The sequence below is a fragment of the Hypomesus transpacificus genome, chromosome 7 (genome assembly GCF_021917145.1).
Source record: "Hypomesus transpacificus isolate Combined female chromosome 7, fHypTra1, whole genome shotgun sequence".
In the NCBI taxonomy this organism is placed as follows: domain Eukaryota; kingdom Metazoa; phylum Chordata; class Actinopteri; order Osmeriformes; family Osmeridae; genus Hypomesus; species Hypomesus transpacificus.
Window position 1 is genome coordinate 3518278 of NC_061066.1, and position 20718 is coordinate 3538995.

The 20718-nt window shown below is 46.7% G+C and overlaps 1 protein-coding gene across 3 annotated transcripts in view; it reads left to right on the plus strand.

The window, feature by feature from the left end:
- The window catches only part of arhgef39 (Rho guanine nucleotide exchange factor (GEF) 39), a 29804-nt gene extending 20366 nt beyond the window's left edge, over positions 1–9438 (plus strand). Inside the window, exons 8-12 of one of the 3 annotated variants that reach the window (XM_047022853.1) lie at positions 1122–1351; positions 5312–5400; positions 7259–7397; positions 7535–7650; positions 7988–9438. In XM_047022853.1, coding sequence (XP_046878809.1) covers positions 1122–1351; positions 5312–5400; positions 7259–7397; positions 7535–7650; positions 7988–8318 — 905 coding nt within the window. In that variant the 3' untranslated portion in view covers positions 8319–9438. The remainder of the gene's footprint in view (positions 1–1121; positions 1352–5311; positions 5401–7258; positions 7398–7534; positions 7651–7987) is intronic. The other 2 variants (XM_047022854.1, XM_047022855.1) reach the window with 2 other exon arrangements.
- Positions 9439–20718: the final 11280 nt, after the last annotated feature.

The window sequence follows — 20718 nt, forward strand, 5'->3', positions numbered from 1 at the left end:
TGGCACAGGCAGATAATGACAACCACTTTAGCAGGCTCTCAACCAAGAGCACGCGGCATGCCGGCTGTCTCGTTGCGGACATCCAGACCCCAAAAGGTTGGCTGTATCTGTCGGCATTCTCCAAGCCTGCGAGTTCGTCCGTGCCTGCCCGGTAGAACTGCTCTCATCGGCAGAGAGGAAAGGCGATCGCCGTGCCCAAATCTCCACACCTGAGAGTCCCGCTGTGTCCCTCACTCAAGGGCTTGCTTCTATATTTACGATAACATGTATTCATTTAGCGGTTGCTTTCATCCAAAGCGATGTACAGGGCATGCAGGACTTACATTTATGGCTATTTATGAAGGTGTGGAACCTGCAGGGGGGGGGGGGGGGGGGAGGCTCAGTATGCATTGCAGGATGGAACTTTGCATCCTTGGGCTGAGTGAGATTCGAATTCACACAAGGCACCCTGGAGGGATGGCACTTAACGACAAGGAGCCGCCCACGATCCCACATTCAACCAATGGTGTTTTTACCCCAACCAGCACAGACCACTGGGGGCGAGGGGAAATTAAATAACAGGACTGGGCCTGAAATGAATCTGATCTATTCAAATGTCAACTGCTCAGTTAAGAGGCCATCTCACGCCTGCCACTCAGTCTCGAGATGAGATTTGACTTTGTACCAATCCTCTACTTGCCTTTTTCCCCTCTGTTTCTAATTTCTCTCTCTCTCTCTCTCTCTCTCTCTCTCTCTCTCTCTCTCTCTCTCTCTCTCTCTCTCTCTCTCTCTCTCGTCTCTCTCTCTCTCTCTCTCTCTCTCTCTCTCTCTCTCTCTCTCTCTCTCTCTCTCTCTCTCTGTCTCTCTGTCTCTCTGTCTCTGTCTCTCTGTCTCTGTCTCTCTGTCTCTCTGTCTCTCTCTCTGTCTCTCTCTCTGTCTCTCTCTCTGTCTCTCTCTCTGTCTCTCTCTCTCTCTCTCTCACCATTATCCCGCTTTCCAGTCCCCTTCTTCAGGTTGGCCTTTGTGTCTCTCGAGTCTCTGCCGTCATCTATTAACTTCCTTTTGATGATTAGAAGGCTTGAACCATGGAAGCTTTCTGATCCTCTGGTCTGTCTCCATCTTTCCCCCCCTCCCTCCGGCAGGTAGGTGGTACATCCGAGAGGGCTGGCTCAGGACGGTTCGTCCCAAAGGGGCCGAGGCCAAGCCCAAGATGTTCTTCCTGTTCTCGGACGTGCTGCTCCAGACCAAGCCCTGCAACCAGCTCCACCCCACCCACGGGGACAAGTTCTCCTGCCAGCGCGCCTACCCTCTGGCAGAGTGCACCGTGGACAAGGTGTTCGGCCACACCAAGAGCCAAGGAGGCCTGCTCAGCGTGAGTGGACTCTCCCCTTAGGGGGGCGGTGGTGGGGGTCTTCAGCTGAGAAGGGGAGGGGCGGAAGGGACTGCTGGGTAATGTAGTCGATGAGGCTCAGTGAAGTCGGATCATATGAAACCCAAGCAGTGCTTTTCCTAATGTGGTTCCCCAAATAGTTGTGGTTTTTGTACAGGTTTGCGGTCGGATATGCCGGGTTTGTTTATCCGTCGGGTCACAGGACCACAAATTCAGCGAGGGAATGCGACGAGACCACAAAAAATCCTCTCGCTAACGGTTAAGAGTAGTTTGTGGTGCCAGGTGGGTTCGCATCTGTTCTGTGATTTGCTTGAGTAAATATACGGTCGAAATAGACAGCCATAGCCAAAGAAGCACACAATTTAATTCAGATTTTTGACGTACATTGACTTGATTTATCTCGCTTTGTGCACAGTGGCAAACTTCCAGAACATGAACCCTCTCCCACACACCGCAATGACTCCACCACTGAGGTTGCCGACAAAATGAACATGTCATATTTTTTTTCTCCCCCCAGCTTGTCAGAAGAGACCCCTTTTCCCCTCCTCCCTCCCTTTCTCCTAATTAGCAAGAAGAGAAGAAGAAGGGAAAAAAAACAGTCTCATAGAAGCATCCAGAACTTCAACTTTTAATGTGTCTCGTCGCTGCTTGATCCCTCTCCCAGGTCCGGGTACAGCTGCTGTGTGACAAATCGCGTCTAAATGATGTAGCTGCTTGTCATGAAACATTCAAAGCAAACGCGTCGCGCGTCATTGAGCCCAGTAACCGAACCGTTTACTGCCGCGAGTCTTCAGCTCCTTTATCAATATTCATTTGGACTGATGGTGCCTCTCAAAGAGCCGCCTTCATGTTCCCAGACTACCATGTTCCCTATGATGCCAGCCCCGCCGCCGTCTCGCCGCCGTCTGCCCCACCAGCACACTGTGATGACTCGGTCGCTCGTTCAAAGTCTTATTAGGGCCTTTTCATGTGAGGTTATCAAGGCCGTGGTGTTTGCTTTTATAGTGCAACACGCTTTTATGCCGGGCTTCCTTTTTCCCACCGTGTTGCAGGTTCGACAGGAGGCCCACGTGCACATCACAGCATCGTCCTATTGATGAGCCTCATTGATGTCTCGGTGCGACTCAGCCCACAGGCTTTAATCAGTTCAGAGGGGTGTGGATTGTTCTGATATTATGGTTATGAGTCCCTCCACACCCCCGTCATGTGACTGACGAGGCGACTGGCGCCGACGGAGATGAACTGGGGCGGGTGGAGATGAGTGAGTCCTGTGTGTGTGTAGTGGGTGGTGTTTCTGTCTGTCGTGTGTGTTTATACAGTTGTGTGTGTTTATCTCTGTGTGAGTATTGGTATGTGTTTATACAGGTGTGTGGGGGTGTGTGTGTATGAGTGTGTATCTCTGTGTGTGTGTGTCTCTGTGTGTGTGTGTGTGTGTGCGGGGACAGCGGCGCTCACCCCGCTGAGGGACGGCGTGAGGATGTCTCGGTGTGCTGGATCAGATTAGGCCGGAGATCCATCTCTTCCTCCCCCTCCAGTAAATACATCTTCCTCAAGCCTGTTGGTCGCCCCTGCCGAGCTGCCCTGCGTTATCTAATGGCAGCACTGGCATTTCATTAGCCCCTTATCCCACCCAGGCCCCAAATGCAAACTCAATAGCATTACTCGTAATGCCTCATAAGGACACATTATTGATCCCAGCCCTCCACAACCTGGAGGAGAGGAAAAGGGCTGTCAGCACTCCTGGGCCCTCCTCATCCCCACCATGAAGAATTAAAGCCAAATTAAATTTGACAGAAGTAAATGCCATGGCAATCTATATGCAAAGTTTTTTTTTCTTTTTTTTTTGAGGGGGGGGAGGAGAAGGGGGGGGGGGGAGAAAGCTTTTATGAAAATGTCCCGGCTTTTTCTCACGCCTGTTTGGAGGGGAAAACGCTTCTCGCTTTTGGAGTGTCCCCTCTTTTTCCCTCTCCTTGTCTTTCACCCTCTCTCTCTCTCTCCTTTCTTTCTTCTCTCCTCCCCTCGCTCGCTCGCTGCTCCTCTCCCTCTCCCCGTCTGCTGCTTTGCCTGCGCTCCTCTCCTCTAATATCCCCTCACTACTTGAATATTATTCCGCATCCGTGACAGATTCCCTTTGATGTATAAATAATCAAGCTAAATTATGTGCGGCGAGGAGCCTTCGTGCTCCGCCGTCCTTATTATACAAAGTAATTTCTACCTAAGAGGGTCAGATTTCCTGACAAATCCCTAATTACCGCGACGCCATAGAAGTGGAATCTATTTGTGCATAAATCAAACCACCACTCCCCCCACCCCCCCCCCCCCCCACCCCCAGTGGCCAGCCCCCTAATATCACGCACCGCTCTATTCACTCGCCCCCCCCAACCCCACCCAACTCAACTCTCGTTCACTGAACTCTCTAATTAGATCATACTTTTGATGACAGTACATTTGAAATCTTAATCCATTTCATACAACGCGCGAGAGAATCACCCCTCCGGCACACGCCACGACTTACCTCTTTACAAACCATTACTTTTGTATAAGGAGTGCACTACGTTTGACATCAAAAATACATTTAAAAAAAAGACAGATCTCACCAAACAAAGATGAAAAATTATCGATATGTCATCACTCGGTGTCCAGGCTGTCTTCCTGTCAGGCTGCGGCCGCAGGTAAATGTGAAAGGTCATTTAATATGTTGAGGGCCTAATTCTGATCCTCTCTAATGGGTTTCCTGTGGTAATTATACCGCTCTAAAAGCCCCTTCTTGTTTGGGCTTGGACGGCTCCCATTGGTTTGTTTGATATGGCCGGTCTCCTGGTAAAGTCTCCCTAATGTGGATGAGAACCCGGTAATTGCTGTTGACTCAAAGGATGAAGTCTGAGAAATGAACTCTACTGCAGCGGGAACGGAAAAAAGAACCGAAAAAATACCCCCAAAATTGTCCAACTCCAAACCTGGAACACAAAAACAACTTCCCCTCTAAATGTAGTCACTTTTCTGTCTTCCACTTCACCCTTCTCAAACCTCAAGCCTGTTATTCAGATACGACTGCGTTGTGGCCTGTTGCTATACGCCTGCCTTCCTGGTCTGCGTTCTGTCAACCCTTCGGAGAAAGTCCAGCCTTCGGGGTTGAGGGGAGTAAACGACTACAGCAACTAGCACAGCATCGCTGACTCCTTGACGCGCTGACGCAGGAACGCACTAGCTCGGTTTGGCCTGACCTCTAGTGTCTTGACTGTGCCTCTGCAGTGGTCCCACTGCTCTCCACAGTGGGCTTCTACATGCATGCTGAGCAGGGCTGACTGCACGGACTGTACTTACTACATGAGCCATTACAGGAGAATAAGCGAAAAAAGGAGAGAATGAAAGTCTTTCAGTGGAACTGCACGCACAAGATGACAGCTATATACAGACTGGATGGTTTGTAGAATGTCATGTACAGTGGTTGTAAGCGACGACCGTTCCCCGTATTCTAACATATCTGAAGTATCTGTTTATTTATTTTACACAGCCTAACTGATTAATCCCGTCAGTCTCCCAGATGCTACATTTAAGTACAGCTATGTCTGCATTCCTCAAGCTCCTCTGGTAAAGTCACACAACTCCAGAGAGTGCAAGAGAGAGAGAGCTAAATTGAGATGGAGCGAGAAAGGGAGGGAGGGAGGGCAGGAAGGAGAGAAGGACAAGTGCCACAGTCTGCTAACGACGACGTTCTGTGAGACCGATCGGTGCGTCGCAATGGCAGGATGGGTATTGGGGACGCACGGCGTGTCTGATCAACTGTATCCTGATCCCGACTGTGTCCCCTACTCTCCTCAGTCTCCTGAAGACCCCCCCCCATCCCCCCACCCACCAAACCCACCTCTCCCTATATGCTGTATCCATCTACTGGCCCTCCCCTCTTCCTGATCTCTCTCTCTCTTTGTCCTCCTCTTCCAGCTGACCTTCCCCAGGGCCCAGGTGCTGCTGATGTCCTGCAACCAGGAGGACGTCAACGACTGGTACCGCAGCCTGTTCTCCGCTGTGGGGTACGTCCACACCCGCACACAGACGGATGCTCTGGAAGAGATGGGACCTTTTGTTTGATACGACGACGAGACGCTTTTGTGGGCCGTTCTCTCGCAAACATGGGATAACCACACACACTCTTACTTAGCCTAGCCTGCCTCTTACTGTAGACGACCTATCTGCCATTTTCATTGATCCCCCCCCCCCTCCTCCTCCCCCAGTCTAGCCTGTCCCAGTAGCATCATCAGTGGCTGGGCTCAGGTCAGCCTCCCTGAAGGGGTGGGGTTGGGGGGTCAAGCACCAGGGCCGCCCAGGCCTCCCTGTCCTCCTCCCAGGCCCAGGCTCATAGCGCCTGGCCACACTAATGACTTTACCACCCCTGTAATGCGGGCCACACAGGGGATCCGGTCTTGAGCTGGACCCCCCTCCTAGTCTCCTAAGCCTAGAGGGGAGGGTCATTAGCCAGGATGGAGGTGTGAAGAATGGACAGGTGGAAGGGACAGGGGTCATCAGGGCTCACACGGTTGGGGATGAGGGCATGCACTGTTGGACGTGGTATGGACACGTGTGTATGTGTGTGTGTGTGTGGACACCATATTCTCCACAGACCTGAGGTTTTCTGACTTTTAAAGTATTGATTCGGATTGATTCTGCAGTGTCTCGACCACCGGTCTTTCTAAAGCCAAGTTGGTAATTCAACCGTTTTGCTTTCCGTTTTCCTCTACAAAGACTATATCTTGTTTCTGCTCAATATAATGTTATTGCTGTCAGGTCAAGAATCAAAGATGTGTCTGTTTATCAGCACCAATCTTGACCATGAAAAATATGACTGATATAGAGATTTTGGACAAATGTACTCCCTTAGAAAGCACATTGGAGAACGCTTTCTAGCTCACTCATTGACTCCCTCACTCTCTCTTAAACACACACACACACACAGAGTTTCAAGCCAGGGGACCCGGTCAGTGCACAGATCGATGCAAGGTGAAAAAGTGTGCGTTCCCATCCTCCAACCCGGAGCAGAGAGGAGCCTTCCGGGAAAGGGGAAGTCAGGCTGGAGGAATCGCACAGGCAGGCATGCTGGCAGAGAGAGAGAGACAGAGCGAGACAGAGACACACAGAGAGAGAGAGACACACAGAGAGAGAGACACACAGAGAGAGAGACACACAGAGAGAGACACACAGATAGAGAGACACACACAGAGAGAGAGAGACACACACAGAAAGAGAGAGAGACACAGACAGAGAGAGAGACACACACAGAGAGAGAGACAGAGAGAGAGACAGAGAGGCATCATTAGAAACACAGTCTGGGAGAGACACTCTAGACTGGCAGACACGTGTATAGACATGCACATATACAAAAAGAGAGACAGCCCTATTCACCGTCTGTCCACTGTGCCTCTCTGCAGTATCAAATCAATGGCCGGGGTCAATAGTCACGAGAGAGGGGGAATAAGAGAATGCAAGTCAATTGGGAGGGATTGTCTGTGTCGCTGAGGGTAGAGGAAGTGGCTCGCTCTGATATTTTGAGGCTCCTTTTGTGTCCTTTGACGAGAAATTATGAAGAGTGGGGGGCAGACAAATTAGGAGTATTACCAGAAACCTTCTGTCTTGTTTTTAACATATTCCATGAGGAGTTTTGCCTAAGTCTGGCTGGATTTGACCATTTCACCCCCTAAAAGGGGCCTCAAATGTCTTTCCGTCCAACTGCTTTATAAATAATGTCAATATTGTTAACCAAAACAATGTTGACATTATTTATAAAGCAGTTGGATTGTTTTGGTTAACAATATTGGTGAGTTCCAGTCATGTTGTTAAACTGTGTGTGTGTGTGTGTGTGTGTGTGTGTGTGTGTGTGTGTGTGTGTGTGAGCAGGCAGCTGAAGTCCAGGAACACGGTGGTCCATAAGAGAGACGAGCTGACGAGGAGGCCTCTCCGCCCAGCCCCAGACAGCCAGCAGAGCACACCTGTCACCCCCGGCCCTCCTGTCACTCCTGGACGGAAGCGGAACATGGTCAGGCACCCGCACACGCTCTGCCTAACATGTCTGCGTGTCTCTCTCTTTGTCTCTGTCTCTCTTTGTCTGTCTCTGTCTGTCTCTCTCTCCTCCACGCATTCAGTCCGGCACGTTCTCTGTCTCTAACCCCCCAGGCCAGTGGAGAGGCGAGCGAGCGTGCCCAGACCCCAGGCCGCCCCCAGCCTGCCTTGGCAGAGCCAGAGGGCAGCGCCACCAAGAGGATGAGGCTAGCTGACGCGCCGGTGGAGAGGTACGTGACCAAACCTTTAGACCCCTCCCAAGGGAGCCATAGAGCAGAGCAGAAACCCAAGATGGGAATATTCCATAAACCGGCGCGTGGCTGTGTTTTCTGTACGATACTGATAGATGTTACATAGCAATGGCGATGATTTAGGTCAAATGTAGACCAGTGCTCGCTTGTTAACATGTCTTTGCTCCAGATCAGTTACTGATTAAATAACGCTGAATATTCTATTGATTCTGTTAGAGGGCAGCAACAGTGAACCGAGGCGTTGTAGCCACTGAGTTGACATGCCGTGGGCTCGGGTCCAAACGGAGCAATCACATAGTCGCTACTGTTCTCAAAGTTTGTCCCTTCAAGGTACACCCTCGAGGTGCTCTAACAAACGACCAATCCCTGAGGCAGGTCAACAGTGGGAATCTGGCCGGGATTTCCGGTGCAGTGTGAAAGGTTTCGCCTGGTCCCTCTCTCCTCAGTGTCCCAGAGCCGGCCGGCTCCAGCTGTGTGATCCTGTGAGGGGCGTCGGAGCAGAAGACCTGCCGTACCGCCAGACACACAATCCCACCTGGGGGTGGAGAATAGGTATCGGTGGATATGTCGAGATTGTGAAAAAAAATCGATACCTGGGTCCAAATACTATTTTTAAAGGATTTCAAATGCGTATGTGGGCACGATAGATCTAGGCTGCCCAACTTAGCAGATGGGTCAGTTCCAAAGCTCACCTGAGAGCTGACACTCCAGGAGGTTTGAAGCGAAAAGCTCAAAGTATTTGTGTTTGTTTTTAATACTATTTGAGTCAGGTGAGATCAATGTGACTATCAGGGTGCAGATAGCTTACCTATGTATTTATATACTCTTGTACGCAAGCCAAAAGACACAGATATACGTTATCTCTCTTAAGTAACACTTTTCTAGTCATTTTTTTTATATCTGAATCATTTTAATGTTGATACCAAAGAGGTGGTGTGATGGAGCTGAAGGTAGGAGGATAGTGTGGCAGACTTGTTGCTCCTCTGCCGGGCGCTTGGCCTCAGTGTCAGAAATAATCAAAGAATGAACCTCCAAAGTTTGATTCGTTATGAATGTAGAATTATGAACTGGATGTTGGCAAAACATCCATTATGGACATTGTCAGATACTCCTCATGGACGTTATACACTCCACCTCACTCTGGTTTTAGGATCAGGTTTTAGACAATGCTTCCTACATGGTTGACAGATGGTGTGTTTTGCAGCATGCTGTCGTCACGATTTAAATGATTTGTTATTCACTTTGCTGCATTTTCCATTGTGTGTATATAGAATATATATGTGCTCGCCAAGTGTAACCGACCTAACCTTTTATACAGCAATAAGTCTTTGGGAGTTATGGGATGTGTAGTGCAATAATTGAATGAGTGTTTGCAAGCCAGCTGCACTGTGTTCAAGTGAATTACTACTACTTGGTCATTTATTGATTACTAAAAGATATATTTTACTACTTTATGAAGGGGCTTTGTGCATGAACTGTTGAGTGATTGCCTACTGATTCAAGACTTTGTTTTAGATCTAAGGTTGCATGGTATGATATGAATCAATTTTATAATCAATACTTACAAATCAGAGTATCAACAGAAGTCTGTTTTGAACATTGTTCATTCTTTTTTACAGCTAAGCTGCTTTTAACACATTTGAAAAAAGAAAAAAAATCTGCATATCGTTCACTCTTGTCTTGCTGCTATTTAAAACTGTTACAAACTCAACAAAAATACTCTTTATTGAAATGTATCAATAAAACTTCAACTGATCTGACAGTCTACCTAAACACGTTTCTTTTATAGCACTGCTGTTCACTAATCACCCACTAGGTGGAGACTCTGACATATTCAAACATACAGGAACATGGCTTGAGTTTTACACTGAACATCCACCATCATGTTGGACCACTAAGCTTCAATATTAGGGTCCCTCCTATTTTAAACTGCCCATAAATCTATCCTAATACACCGTCAACATAAAAAGCATATGTTATCAACGACAGGTTCATTCCATAACCTGAGAAGGGCGACAGTTGAGACCATTGGGTGTTGATAAATTTGTAATATACGTATTTATTATGCTTGAATCTTGAGTTTGAAGGAGCGTGATAAACTGTTGCAGTATCTCTCTCACTCCATCTCCCCCTCTCCTGCCCTGCCACTGAAAGGTGAGGTGATGTTGATGAAGACATTTTAAATATTCAATGGTTCTATATGCAAACCACTATCGAGAGACTGACTCTGTTCTATTTTTAAAAGCTAGATGATAAGTGGTCAACAGGCCAAAATGTTCATTTTAATCCAACACTGTCCAAGTCTTTTTTTTATTACGTTTTAAATCGTCCGTCTTCCTACAAGTCATTTCTCTCAATGATTTGTTACCCTCCACCCTCTCTCTCTCTCTGTCAGTTCATTAATGGAATGTTACTTTCGATGTTTATGGTTTTGAGTTCCCCAAATTTGGTAGAGGTTTTTGGCAGGAAGTATGCTACCAGGGACAGGATTCAGTCTTCCAGTGCGAGACTTCAGCAAGACCAATGTAGAGAATGGTACCTCTATCCCCCAACTGCCCTATCACAAAACATTTGATTACCCGCTGACCTTTTCTGTCTGGATATTTAATTGGTTTGTTTCAAAAAATCTTCTGGAACATTCTCAGTGGCTTCCTACTGGTTTTTATGATGTATTTCCTTTGTGTCAGATATTTATAAGGACCTAGGCCAATACAACATGCAGAAGTCCTTTTTCGGCCTCCATCAGAGATCAAAGAGGTCCTTAATCTGCATCTTAAGCCTAAGCTGACCATGTTATGTAAGCAGCGGGCTGCTGTATGTTGTTTTGGGCATGACGTCGGGGCGTATGACTGGAGTGGAGAGGCTGTTGTATGGAAGGCTTGGTGGAACGGACTGGTCAGTCTGGGATGTGAGGATTTGGGCTGATAATAGAAGCAGTTTCTTTTTGTAACCACCAGTGTCTGAAAGTACCTTTTTTGGGTGTTTCGACGGAGGCTGTTTTCTGAGATGGAACTCCAGACATAAGACTGGCCACTTGTTTTGGAGTTTTACCCAAGCTGCAGTACCGCTCAGCTACACCTGATGTCAGCACTTGCTACTTCTCCTCATGTGCAGTGAAGAAGAGACCAATACGTTATCCCTGTCGTACTCACTCGCTCCTAGTCCCCGTAACACTCTCTCTCTCTCTCTTTTGCAGTCTCTTGTCTTCCCTCCCTATCCCCCTTTACCCACTTACCTCATGGTCATTTGTCCACACCAGAGATAAGGCCCTATCTGCTGAGAACATTGTTCATTTCTGTCTTAATACCGAAGCTCTGTTCTCCGTCAGTGTCATGTTTCACCTTTGACCTCCGCAGAATGCAGACCGGTGGAGAACGCGTTTATCTGCCAACCGGGCTGCTTGTGCTCAGCATTTGTGGTTTGCCAACAAAATTATCCGTTTGTATACTGATGACCCCGAGAAGGTTACCTTTCTGCAGATCAAGTCAGATTCAGCTCCGTGCCAAATGATTACGACTGGAGTAAAGCTGTTTTGTGCATGCAAGCAAGCTCGTCAACATTCCATAAAAAACAGCCCCTGCTACTCGGTAAGCCTGGTTTTCGCTTGTGAATCTTAAATAACGGCCAATAAAAGAACTATGTGCAAGCTTGACATTTGCATTATTATAATGATCAGTGGCTTAGTGAGTTGTCTCTGCTGGAGGGCCGTCGAACCCCAGCGGAGCCTCTTGCTTCCCCCCAGCGACGTGGCGTACGAGACGAGAGTGGGCTGACCTCAGACGCTCTGCGCACGGTGCGGCTCGACGAAGGCGCCGGCTGCTGCATCTTCATCATCATCGCCACCTTCACGGGATAAGTCCGTCCTCTCATCTGTCACGTCACCGCATCTCCATCCATCATGTTGAAACTGAAACGTGAACTCTCTGTTTTGGCCTCGACTGCGCCGCGCAGACGTCCCGTGTGATTTAGTGTGTCATCGCAACCTGCTCAACGCCAGCCCGAGGGAGGGAAAGAGCTGTTAATAAATGGGTTCCATAACTGGGCAGGAGTAGAAGGAAGGAGAAAGAGAAACATTTGTCATGCCCTACGGTAACATGTCCACCCCCACCCACACCCCCATCTGTAAATCAGTCTGACCCATTTTCTGCCATCAATTTCAGCCTCCATCTTGGCTGGATGGGGGGGGGGGGGGCGTTCACGCCATTGTGGAGAGGCGGCGGTATTACACTAGTGTCATGCTACCCCTTGTCACAAATGGAACACGCTCTCACTTCGAGAGATGTAATTGGATGGTCGATACCTGCTAGAAACCCCAGTCTGTGTATGTGTGTGTGTGTTAGAGGGACACTATCTGCTCTGCTGCACTTACCGCCGTGTTGTCGTGACCCTATTTCAAGAAGAACATCGCAGGCAAAAAGCATACGTGTTATGAACAGCACAACACACGTGCGCATGGTTGTATTGTGTGGTTGAGCACCATTGTTGAAACCATGTGTTACAGCTAAGCTGAGTAATGGGGGGTGCACCTCATTACCTTCCATAACGACCTGCCGTCTTCCCAAAACTGCTCCGCCTCCCTGTGTTCAAGGCCTTACAAGTCAGTGTTTGGGAAAGCTGGAGCAGGAATCATGCCAAGCCTGAGATGTTGTGTCCCCGTTTGGGCAGTGGCTTGACGCTTTGTTGACATGAATTGAGAGTTTTGTGTTTTTAGTGTGTAGGGCCATTATTCATGGCATAGTGTGAGTGATGTCACAATCACATGGATGAATACACTACCCTTGGAAATGTGGTGTGTCCCGTTGCATAAATCTGTAATACCCCACTCATTATACGGTATCATTGATAAAGGTTGTGGTGGCCAAAATGTGGGCAATCGTTGTGTAACAGGTTGTAAAAGTTATGGTGTACAAAATGTCCTGGCCACAACTGATTACCCCACTCTCTCACTGTCCCCAGAGATGGAGATGAATGGTTGCCACCAACAGGTCAGCATTCTGTCTTTGAAAATTGATATTTATATCAATGTCATCATCTCAGTTTCTTCAAAGCGTGTGACCTCAAGAACCCTTTGTAAACATGAGAATCTAACTCTTGAAGCATCAGTGAGACAACCTTTCACTCTTAATATAGGGTTTGGATAGGCCGGCCAACCTCTTGTACTTGCCTGTGTTTATGTTGAGTTTGACTCGGGAGTAAACTATGGAGGAACATTTGGAAAAACCGTTTCCGTAGAGACTAGAGACTAAATTATTAAGGAGAGGAGATGGGTGGTGAGGAATGCAACAGAAACACTGGGGTTTAATCACCTGCTCAGCTGAGATTTAAGGCCCAGACATCACCCTATGTGTGTGCGTGTGTGCGCTATTCCAAGCATCTGTGTGCCGTAACCACCGCCAAAGGCTGTATCATAGGTGTGTTACTTCCCCATATTTGTGAACTTAACATGGCGTTCTCTGACATCAGTGTTCCGAGCCTTAGAGCACGTATGAAAAGTCTCTGCAGATGTTCCGCCGATGTTCCGTCAAACGATGCAATAAATACTGGGGTTATCTTTCAGTGGTGCTTGTGTTCACTGCTCTCCGTTCCACCGCGGTCCATGTTGGTGGAGAGCAGTCATCCTTTTTCACAGGATATGATAAAAGCCTGGATAATAAGCAGAGAGTGGGATTTTATTCTCTATCCCGGGACCAAACTGTTTACTAAGACAACACTCGTCTAATGCCACAGTGTTTTTTAACCTCCTTTTTTTTTCTTTTTTTTTTTCATCCCGCTGTTATCCCCCCACCTTGGACGCCCTTAAGGGTCTTTAAGGGTGGCCCTTGGCTCCAAAGTACAATCAACAGACCCGGAAAATTCCGCTACTTTTGAAACTGATACGCTGCGTCACCCAGAGTTATGGAAGAAAGGCGGTGTCCTGAGGACACACAGCATGGTGTTACCTGTTAACATTCCTTCCATGTGAAGCCAGGCTTAAAATATTGATGTTTGTACAATACTCTCCCACCTCAAATCGGTTTCGAACCCAGATATGCCTCTTGCCGAAGCATCCCTCATATGTGAAAGTAAGGCACGTAGCGTTCTTAGACCTTGTTATTAGCCTTTCTCGTATGTTCTCCACCTCACTGCTCAGGACTTGATTAGGAACAACTGGCCCCTACTTCCCCTTTTGTCCTGGATTCATATCCCAGGCTTATTTTAATCTAGTAAATATGTATTCAGATGGGCGATAACCCCCAAGTTATTCCCGGCCTTCACGTTTCGTCTGTGAGATCCAGTTGCATAATCGGCACATACCCTCTCCTCTCTTTCTTTATCTCCTTCTTATTTTCTCTATTTTCTTTTCTCCCTCTTTCTCTTTTCCCCCTCTCTCTTTCTCTCCTTCCACCTTTTTCATCATCTGGTGCTTGTTCTACATTATTTACATCTATTGACTCTGTTTTCCAACATCCATTCCAACTGTTTTGTTTTCACTCCAGCCCTGAGGCCTCAGAAACGTTTCCATTAATAGATTACAGTGGCTTGGCCAGGGAGTCCCATCATCATCCCTCCCTGGGCTGCCCGACATCTGTGGGCCCTGGCTGACACATTCATCTTCCACAAACCAGGGCTGAAGCCAAAAAGAGACCCATATATCAGTCTGCATCGATGGGCAACAGAATGGTGACGAATGGGCCTCGTTCACCGTAACGTCCAATCCAAGATCCAATCTAATTCCCCCCCCAAAAAAGGGATCATTTCCTCTGGGAACTTGAACTCGAACCGTTCTGCGCACAAAGGGAAATGATCTGTTAAGGTTTATTGCGGGTGATGTTTATTTTGCTGTGTCGTGTTTCTAACAGTCTCGTATGTGAAGGCCCACATTTTGCTCGGTCTGTTTGGGACTGATGCAGACTGGCAACCCCCTGGTGGCCTGCCCGCCAGGTGACCTTTGAGCCGCGGTCTCCGGTGACGCGAGATGCCCCTGCCCCCAAGCTGAGCAACTGTCATCGATAGAAGATCAGAGGGCGCCATGCGCAGCCAGAAGCCGCCCTGTACTGTACTTCAGTCTCCATATGTCGGTCGACAACCAACCCAGCAGCTCAGTTTTTCATGACATTTACAGCAATTAGTGCTCATCTTCTTAGTTTAGCTTGCAAGCCTTGTGCAATAACTGTAACAAACTGGACACCGATATTCAACGTACAGATGACATGGAATCGTTCCAGCTCAAATGTGGAAATATTGGTTGCTGTACAGGTTGCTGTCAGAAATTTGAATCTTATCGAGCATTGCACATTCAGTCGGTGAACAAGTTAAGAAAGCTTTATTGCTTGCGGCTGCAAGGAGACAACACATTACACGCCATGTAGGCCGCAAGGTGACCCACTGCTTTTTGTCAACATGGATGGATATAGTTGGCAAATAGAGGATGGGACCTTCCACGTCACCTGGATGACCAGAAATTCGGCCCCTGACAGTGTTTTGCATGTGATACACTGCGGCTGCAAACGTGCCTGTGAGACAGGCAGATGTTCCTGTTTTTCTGCGGGACTGTGTTACACAGACTTATGTCGTTGTGGTAACATTCAATTAATTCATTCATTTTTCAACAAATAAAAACAACACTGATCAAACTGTCAGTTCAAACCTCACTGTCAGTGTCAGGACAGTTATCTTCCAGTTCCTCAGTTTCTTTTGTGTTGACACAATTACAACAAAGACATAAGTCTGTGCAACACAGTAAACGATAACAGGGTTCACCTTACGGCCTAATGGTGCTACAAGTTTGTCCGCTAGCATGTTGTGCTAGCTACCTATTTAAAGAGAACTGCTCGACAGTCATTGGTTAAAACAAAGGCATGCAAATGTCCCATGGCTCTTCTTTCATTGGCTCCTTGCATAGATCTTGTGCGAGTGCTTGCGTGTGTGAGTGCGTGTGCGCTCTCTGACCCCTCTAAGCTTGACCATATGATTAACTCTTTCATGGCCTCTAGTAAGATAGTGGTCAGGCCCAGGTCCCCTTGTTTACGAAAGCCTAGTGTTACCCAGAGTTCAGGTTTGGGGGGTAGGCCTCTCTTTGCACACAAAGCTAAACACTGTATCATTTTATACAGAATAAAAAAATTCAGACAGTCTCTTAACAGGGTTTTAAGAAAAGGGATGTCAGTATGGAAACAGTGGGAAATATCGCAAAAGTAATCCCGCTTGGTTTGGAAAGCTCAAAATATTGCTCGTCCTCGAGTCTTGTTGAGTGGCTCACTGGCAATGGTTGTGTGAAGGGAGGCTTTGTATATGGAAAGAACAGAACGCTGAATCTAATTCTTATTCAGACAGTATCTTGTTCGGGGGCTGGTTTGATGACTCAGATGTGCCAGGGAAGGAACAGTAATCTGCTCACGTCACCTCTGCAGGTGATCTGGAGTTAATTGGTACAGATGTCGGTGAGGGAGGTATCAAGGCAAAGGTCATCCATCTATTATGACGACCCCTTAGTCTCTTCAGACATTTATATTTCAGTCCTACGTCATTGGTGCCAACAGCATGACAAGATACAGGAATTCTACTGTTACTGGGTACTGTAGGTATAAACACTATGGATATATATACAAATACTTGTAGGAGCATTTGGATCAGTTCAATGTGCACTTGTTTAATGGGAGGACAAGTCTAATCTTGTTCACCTTGTTAAGGTGTTTTTTAAGTGGCTGTAATACTGACTGAAGACTGACCGAATACTTGAGCTTACAGACTGTAATAAGTCCTTAAGTGGTGATTCCGCTTGTCAGACAGGCTCATGCTTTATCTCCTGAAGCACAGCCTAAACACCCACATACGGACGGCCAAAGAGCATCTGTCATTGCTAAAACTACACTATTAGCCTAGTTACAGCCTATGGATGTTCTCTCGGAGAGGACAAAGTATAGTACTGGAAGGTTGGAAATGAGCTCTGAATTTTGCATCCTTGGTGATTTGTCGAACTCTGGCCTCCAAGTTGTCATGTTAGTAGATGAATGGGTACCCTTGGTCCATGTTTTACATCACAGTCCTGCTTTACCACCAAGTTCATACGAGGAGAGCAACTGTGGTTAGGAGAAGACATAACAAAGATGAACAACGACAGCGTCAACCTTGAAAACCATGATGACACACTGCAAAGGGCAACGCAGGCTGGAGGTTCCTGTGAACTGTAAAGTACTGTTATTGTTAGTCCTGTAGGCTTAGTTTAGACCCAGTTAGACATTATGGATTAGATTGATTGTAGACCTCATCACTGAGGAAAATCTGTTGTCGAATACTCAACAAGAATATCTTGACGAATGAGTCTGAAGGCTCTCTCTTGCTTCATTCAAAGCTGTATAGGCAGGTTTTAACACTGTTTCTGTTCGATGTCATATTCGTGTGAAACTTGGAAGTGCAGCTTTCCACTCTGCAGCCCTTGACAACCCTGGCTGGAGAGAGTCTGGTTGAAAATAGAGGCTTGACATTTCCCTTAATGGATTTTTACCATTTTCAAGTGGCATGCACTCAGCTGAGGAGGAGTGTGAAAAGCAGTCCTACATATTGGCGTCATCAATGCACAGTCTGATTCTGTTTGGTACCTGTTGCACTTCACACGCGGGGAACACAAAGAACCGTGTATGGTGTTCTCTTGTCTCGGTACTGAGCTCTAAAATGGCACCCTACCGAATGCAGCAAGAACATGTTATAAATAGGATATCCAGCCTATCTCACAGACAGACCAGGCTTGCCGCATTGGGAGACGGTCAACGATGTGCAAGTGTCTATTTAGTAGTAGCTCAAGTCAATGTCAATGTAGTGGTTTGATACATTTAGTAAAAATAAAAGGTTTTGTGAAGGTAGTTTGTAATGTGATATATAGGTCTTTTGAGTTATTCCTCAAATATGATGAATTTTCATATGTTGATGCATGGGTAAAAAGTGACATTGGAAAATAAAAACTAAAGGTGTAACTATAGTACCTGGTATTGTCTGGGTCAGACCTAACCTAACACATTCTAGGAGGTTTCAGGTGTATCACTCTATAGCCCTAACAGAAATCCATCTGAAATACACACTGTTTATAATCCATCATTTCTCAGAATGTAAATCTTAAACAACGCTGGCGGTCTGACATAACTATGTATGGTTTTCCCTCCTGCCAACATAGATATGAGATGCACTTTCCTGGCTCGTCAACAGCCAGAGTGATGGTGCACTGGACAATGTTAGAGATAGGAGTCCCTCTGAGGGGAAACCAAACGACCATTTATGGGTCAGAACTCTCCGGCTGTTGCCGAGGGCTACGTTGCCCTTGCGCATTCATTGGACGATTGAAAGCAAGACTTGTTTGAACTTATTTCCTATCAAAACAAAATGGAGCCATTTCTCTCCTTTGTTGTTATGGTTTCCTCGGTGTCAAAGATAGAACCGGGCGCTTGTCACATCTTGGCGCCTCAAGTTCTCCCGTGTCCAGACCGATCCAATCCATTTGAGATAGGTGCCTCACAGATGGATGTGGGTGCCTTGGCAAAGACGTGAGGTGTTTTGGGTTCATCCTTCCTCCACATTTCCTTTTTTGTTGCCAACTTATCTCCCTCTCTTTCTCTCCAATGAGAAACAATCACCACAGATGTATTCCAATGGGGGCGGCCCACGCGTAGTTCTGTCCTAACCGACAGGGACAGAACCCTTCAGGCTGTCTCCCAACAGAACAGGAGTATAAATAGAGCATGTCAATGGGAACGAAGGGACGTGGGAGTCGTTTTAAGTGATATAAAATGGCTGCGGAGCTCCAATCTGGGTCTGTCATTAGCTTGGTGGTGGAGGTGTACATCAGCGGGTGTGGCCCGTCAGAGCCCCCCTCAGATCTGGGGCGCCCGTGGAGATCAAAAGGAGACCGAGCTGTATCATTCATGTATCACCCACCGACTGTGATGGGGGGTCTCTCTCTCTCTTTTACTCTCACTCTTTTCTCACATCCCGTTTTTCTCCCGCGTTCGCTTCGTCCCCTCGTTTCATTTTCTTTGTCTTTCTTTGCTCTCCTTTGTTCTCTCTCTCTCCGTGTGTCTCTCCCTCCCGTCCTCCTCGTGTGTTTCCTTTCTCCGAGCTGGATCATCAGCCAACAGTTACGCTCCCTGCCCTCATCCAGGGCTTTGCTGTCTGTGTGGATTAAGATGAGCAATGTCGGCTGAGGGCAAAAGCCTTTTCTACCTTACCAGGCCATTTGTCTGGCTATCATTTTCACTTTGAGGGTGTGCTTCTAAGTGCAGGCCAAACCGCCTGAAATGGGCCAAACACTGCACCGACTGCCAGCCTGTCGCTGTTGTTTTCGAAGAATGGGTTGGTGAAATAGTTTAAATGCGGTTTGACCTCTTTCTCTTTTGGATGTTCCTATTAGATTGGGAGCACATTAGCAAACTCAGCCATACCACCGATGGTCATTAGCATCCACTCCAACCCCCTGTACAGCCGTCAAGCTTCAGAGATCCCAGCATGTTCGTGACTTTGTCCTATGACATTTAGACCTTCCCTGTGGCATTTTTTCATCCAGCTCAGTCTCTCTCTCTCTCGATAATGGATCTGTGTTGCATCTGGTATAGATTCACTCGAGATAAACAAATGCCTGATTAAATTACTAGTGATATGCCTGTGTGCTTTTTATTCTGCTAGCACGTGTCACCAAGTGTCATGTTTAGAGGGCGCATGTGATTTGAATATTATTGTTGTATAACTGTCATTAATTCAATTGAAAACAACATAAATCAACAAACTTTTGGTACATTAGCACCAATATGTTTTTTCTGGAGGAAAAAAAACGGGCAAATAGGTGATGCTATTTGCTGTCCACATGTACACAATAGTCATATGTGTTATGTAATATTCAACAATCTACACTTGCTGCAAAGAAACAAAACGCATTCCAATCGATTCTCCATAAATCCACTTCACAGGTAGGTATTATAGGAATCAGCCATACTGCAACTCCCCCATCTGTTCCGACTCGCACTGAGGGTTCATGTCTTGACCAGGAACGTGCTGGAAATTTGGCCAGAGATTTCAGTGTCCTGGCTGTTGGGAGGTGGGAGAGGGATAAGTCATTTAGACACGGTCTCGCAGGTTTGTGAGAGAAAAATATTCTTTGAAACTAAAACAATGTTGGCGTTCCAATTCAAAGTGGATCATGTGAGCTAAAGCGTTCCTGGTAAGCGTGTATTTACAGCTGGGAGAAAGGTGTTCTTGTGAGGTTATGCAAGAATTGGATTTATGACTTTAGAAATATGGAGCACCCTCATGGCTACAAACCGACTGTGTAATTTATAGATGTGTTCATTTGGTTGATTTATCGTCACGTTCCTTCCCAAATGGTCTTGATCTATTTTTTTTGTATGTGTGTGTGCTTCCTGTTGCTGTGGAAAAAGACCTGAAGTCCTAAACCATTCTGAACAAAACTGGGACGCAGGACATCCTTGATACTTGTTGCTGTGTTTACTTGAACATCAAACTAAACCCTTCCCATCCATGGCAGCTTCTATTGTGCTGCTCAGTAGCAGAAACAATGACTAGCTTAGGAACCCTACACTTTACAAACATTTGGTCACAGATGGTGAGGATGACAACTATTTGCATGATCTGTATTTTTAAATCTAGGTTGTATCAGGGTGATTATGCCAGTATAATGACACATTCTGTAATCTGTACTGTATTCAGTGCTTTGTGGCAATGCATTTATGTGATATCTTATTGGGCTCTGTTAAAAGAAAATAAGACTATTCAAGGTAAATGGAGAGGGTATCAGATGCTATATAATGACCTTTGATAACAATCACCTTTCTTTCTTAGCCTTGTGTGCAATTTAGAATAACTGCTGCTTCCCAACTATGGACTGTGTTATGCTGATAGCCACTTAATGCAGTTTAGAGTTAGTTTACTAGGATAAACAATCCAGTCCATGCGATCTTTGAATGTGTCAATTACACCAGGTTATTTGAGACTGTATAGGATTATTTTCTCCATAACGTCAAAATGCAGAGATTGTTGTATTACAATTACCCAGAAAAAAATCTGTTG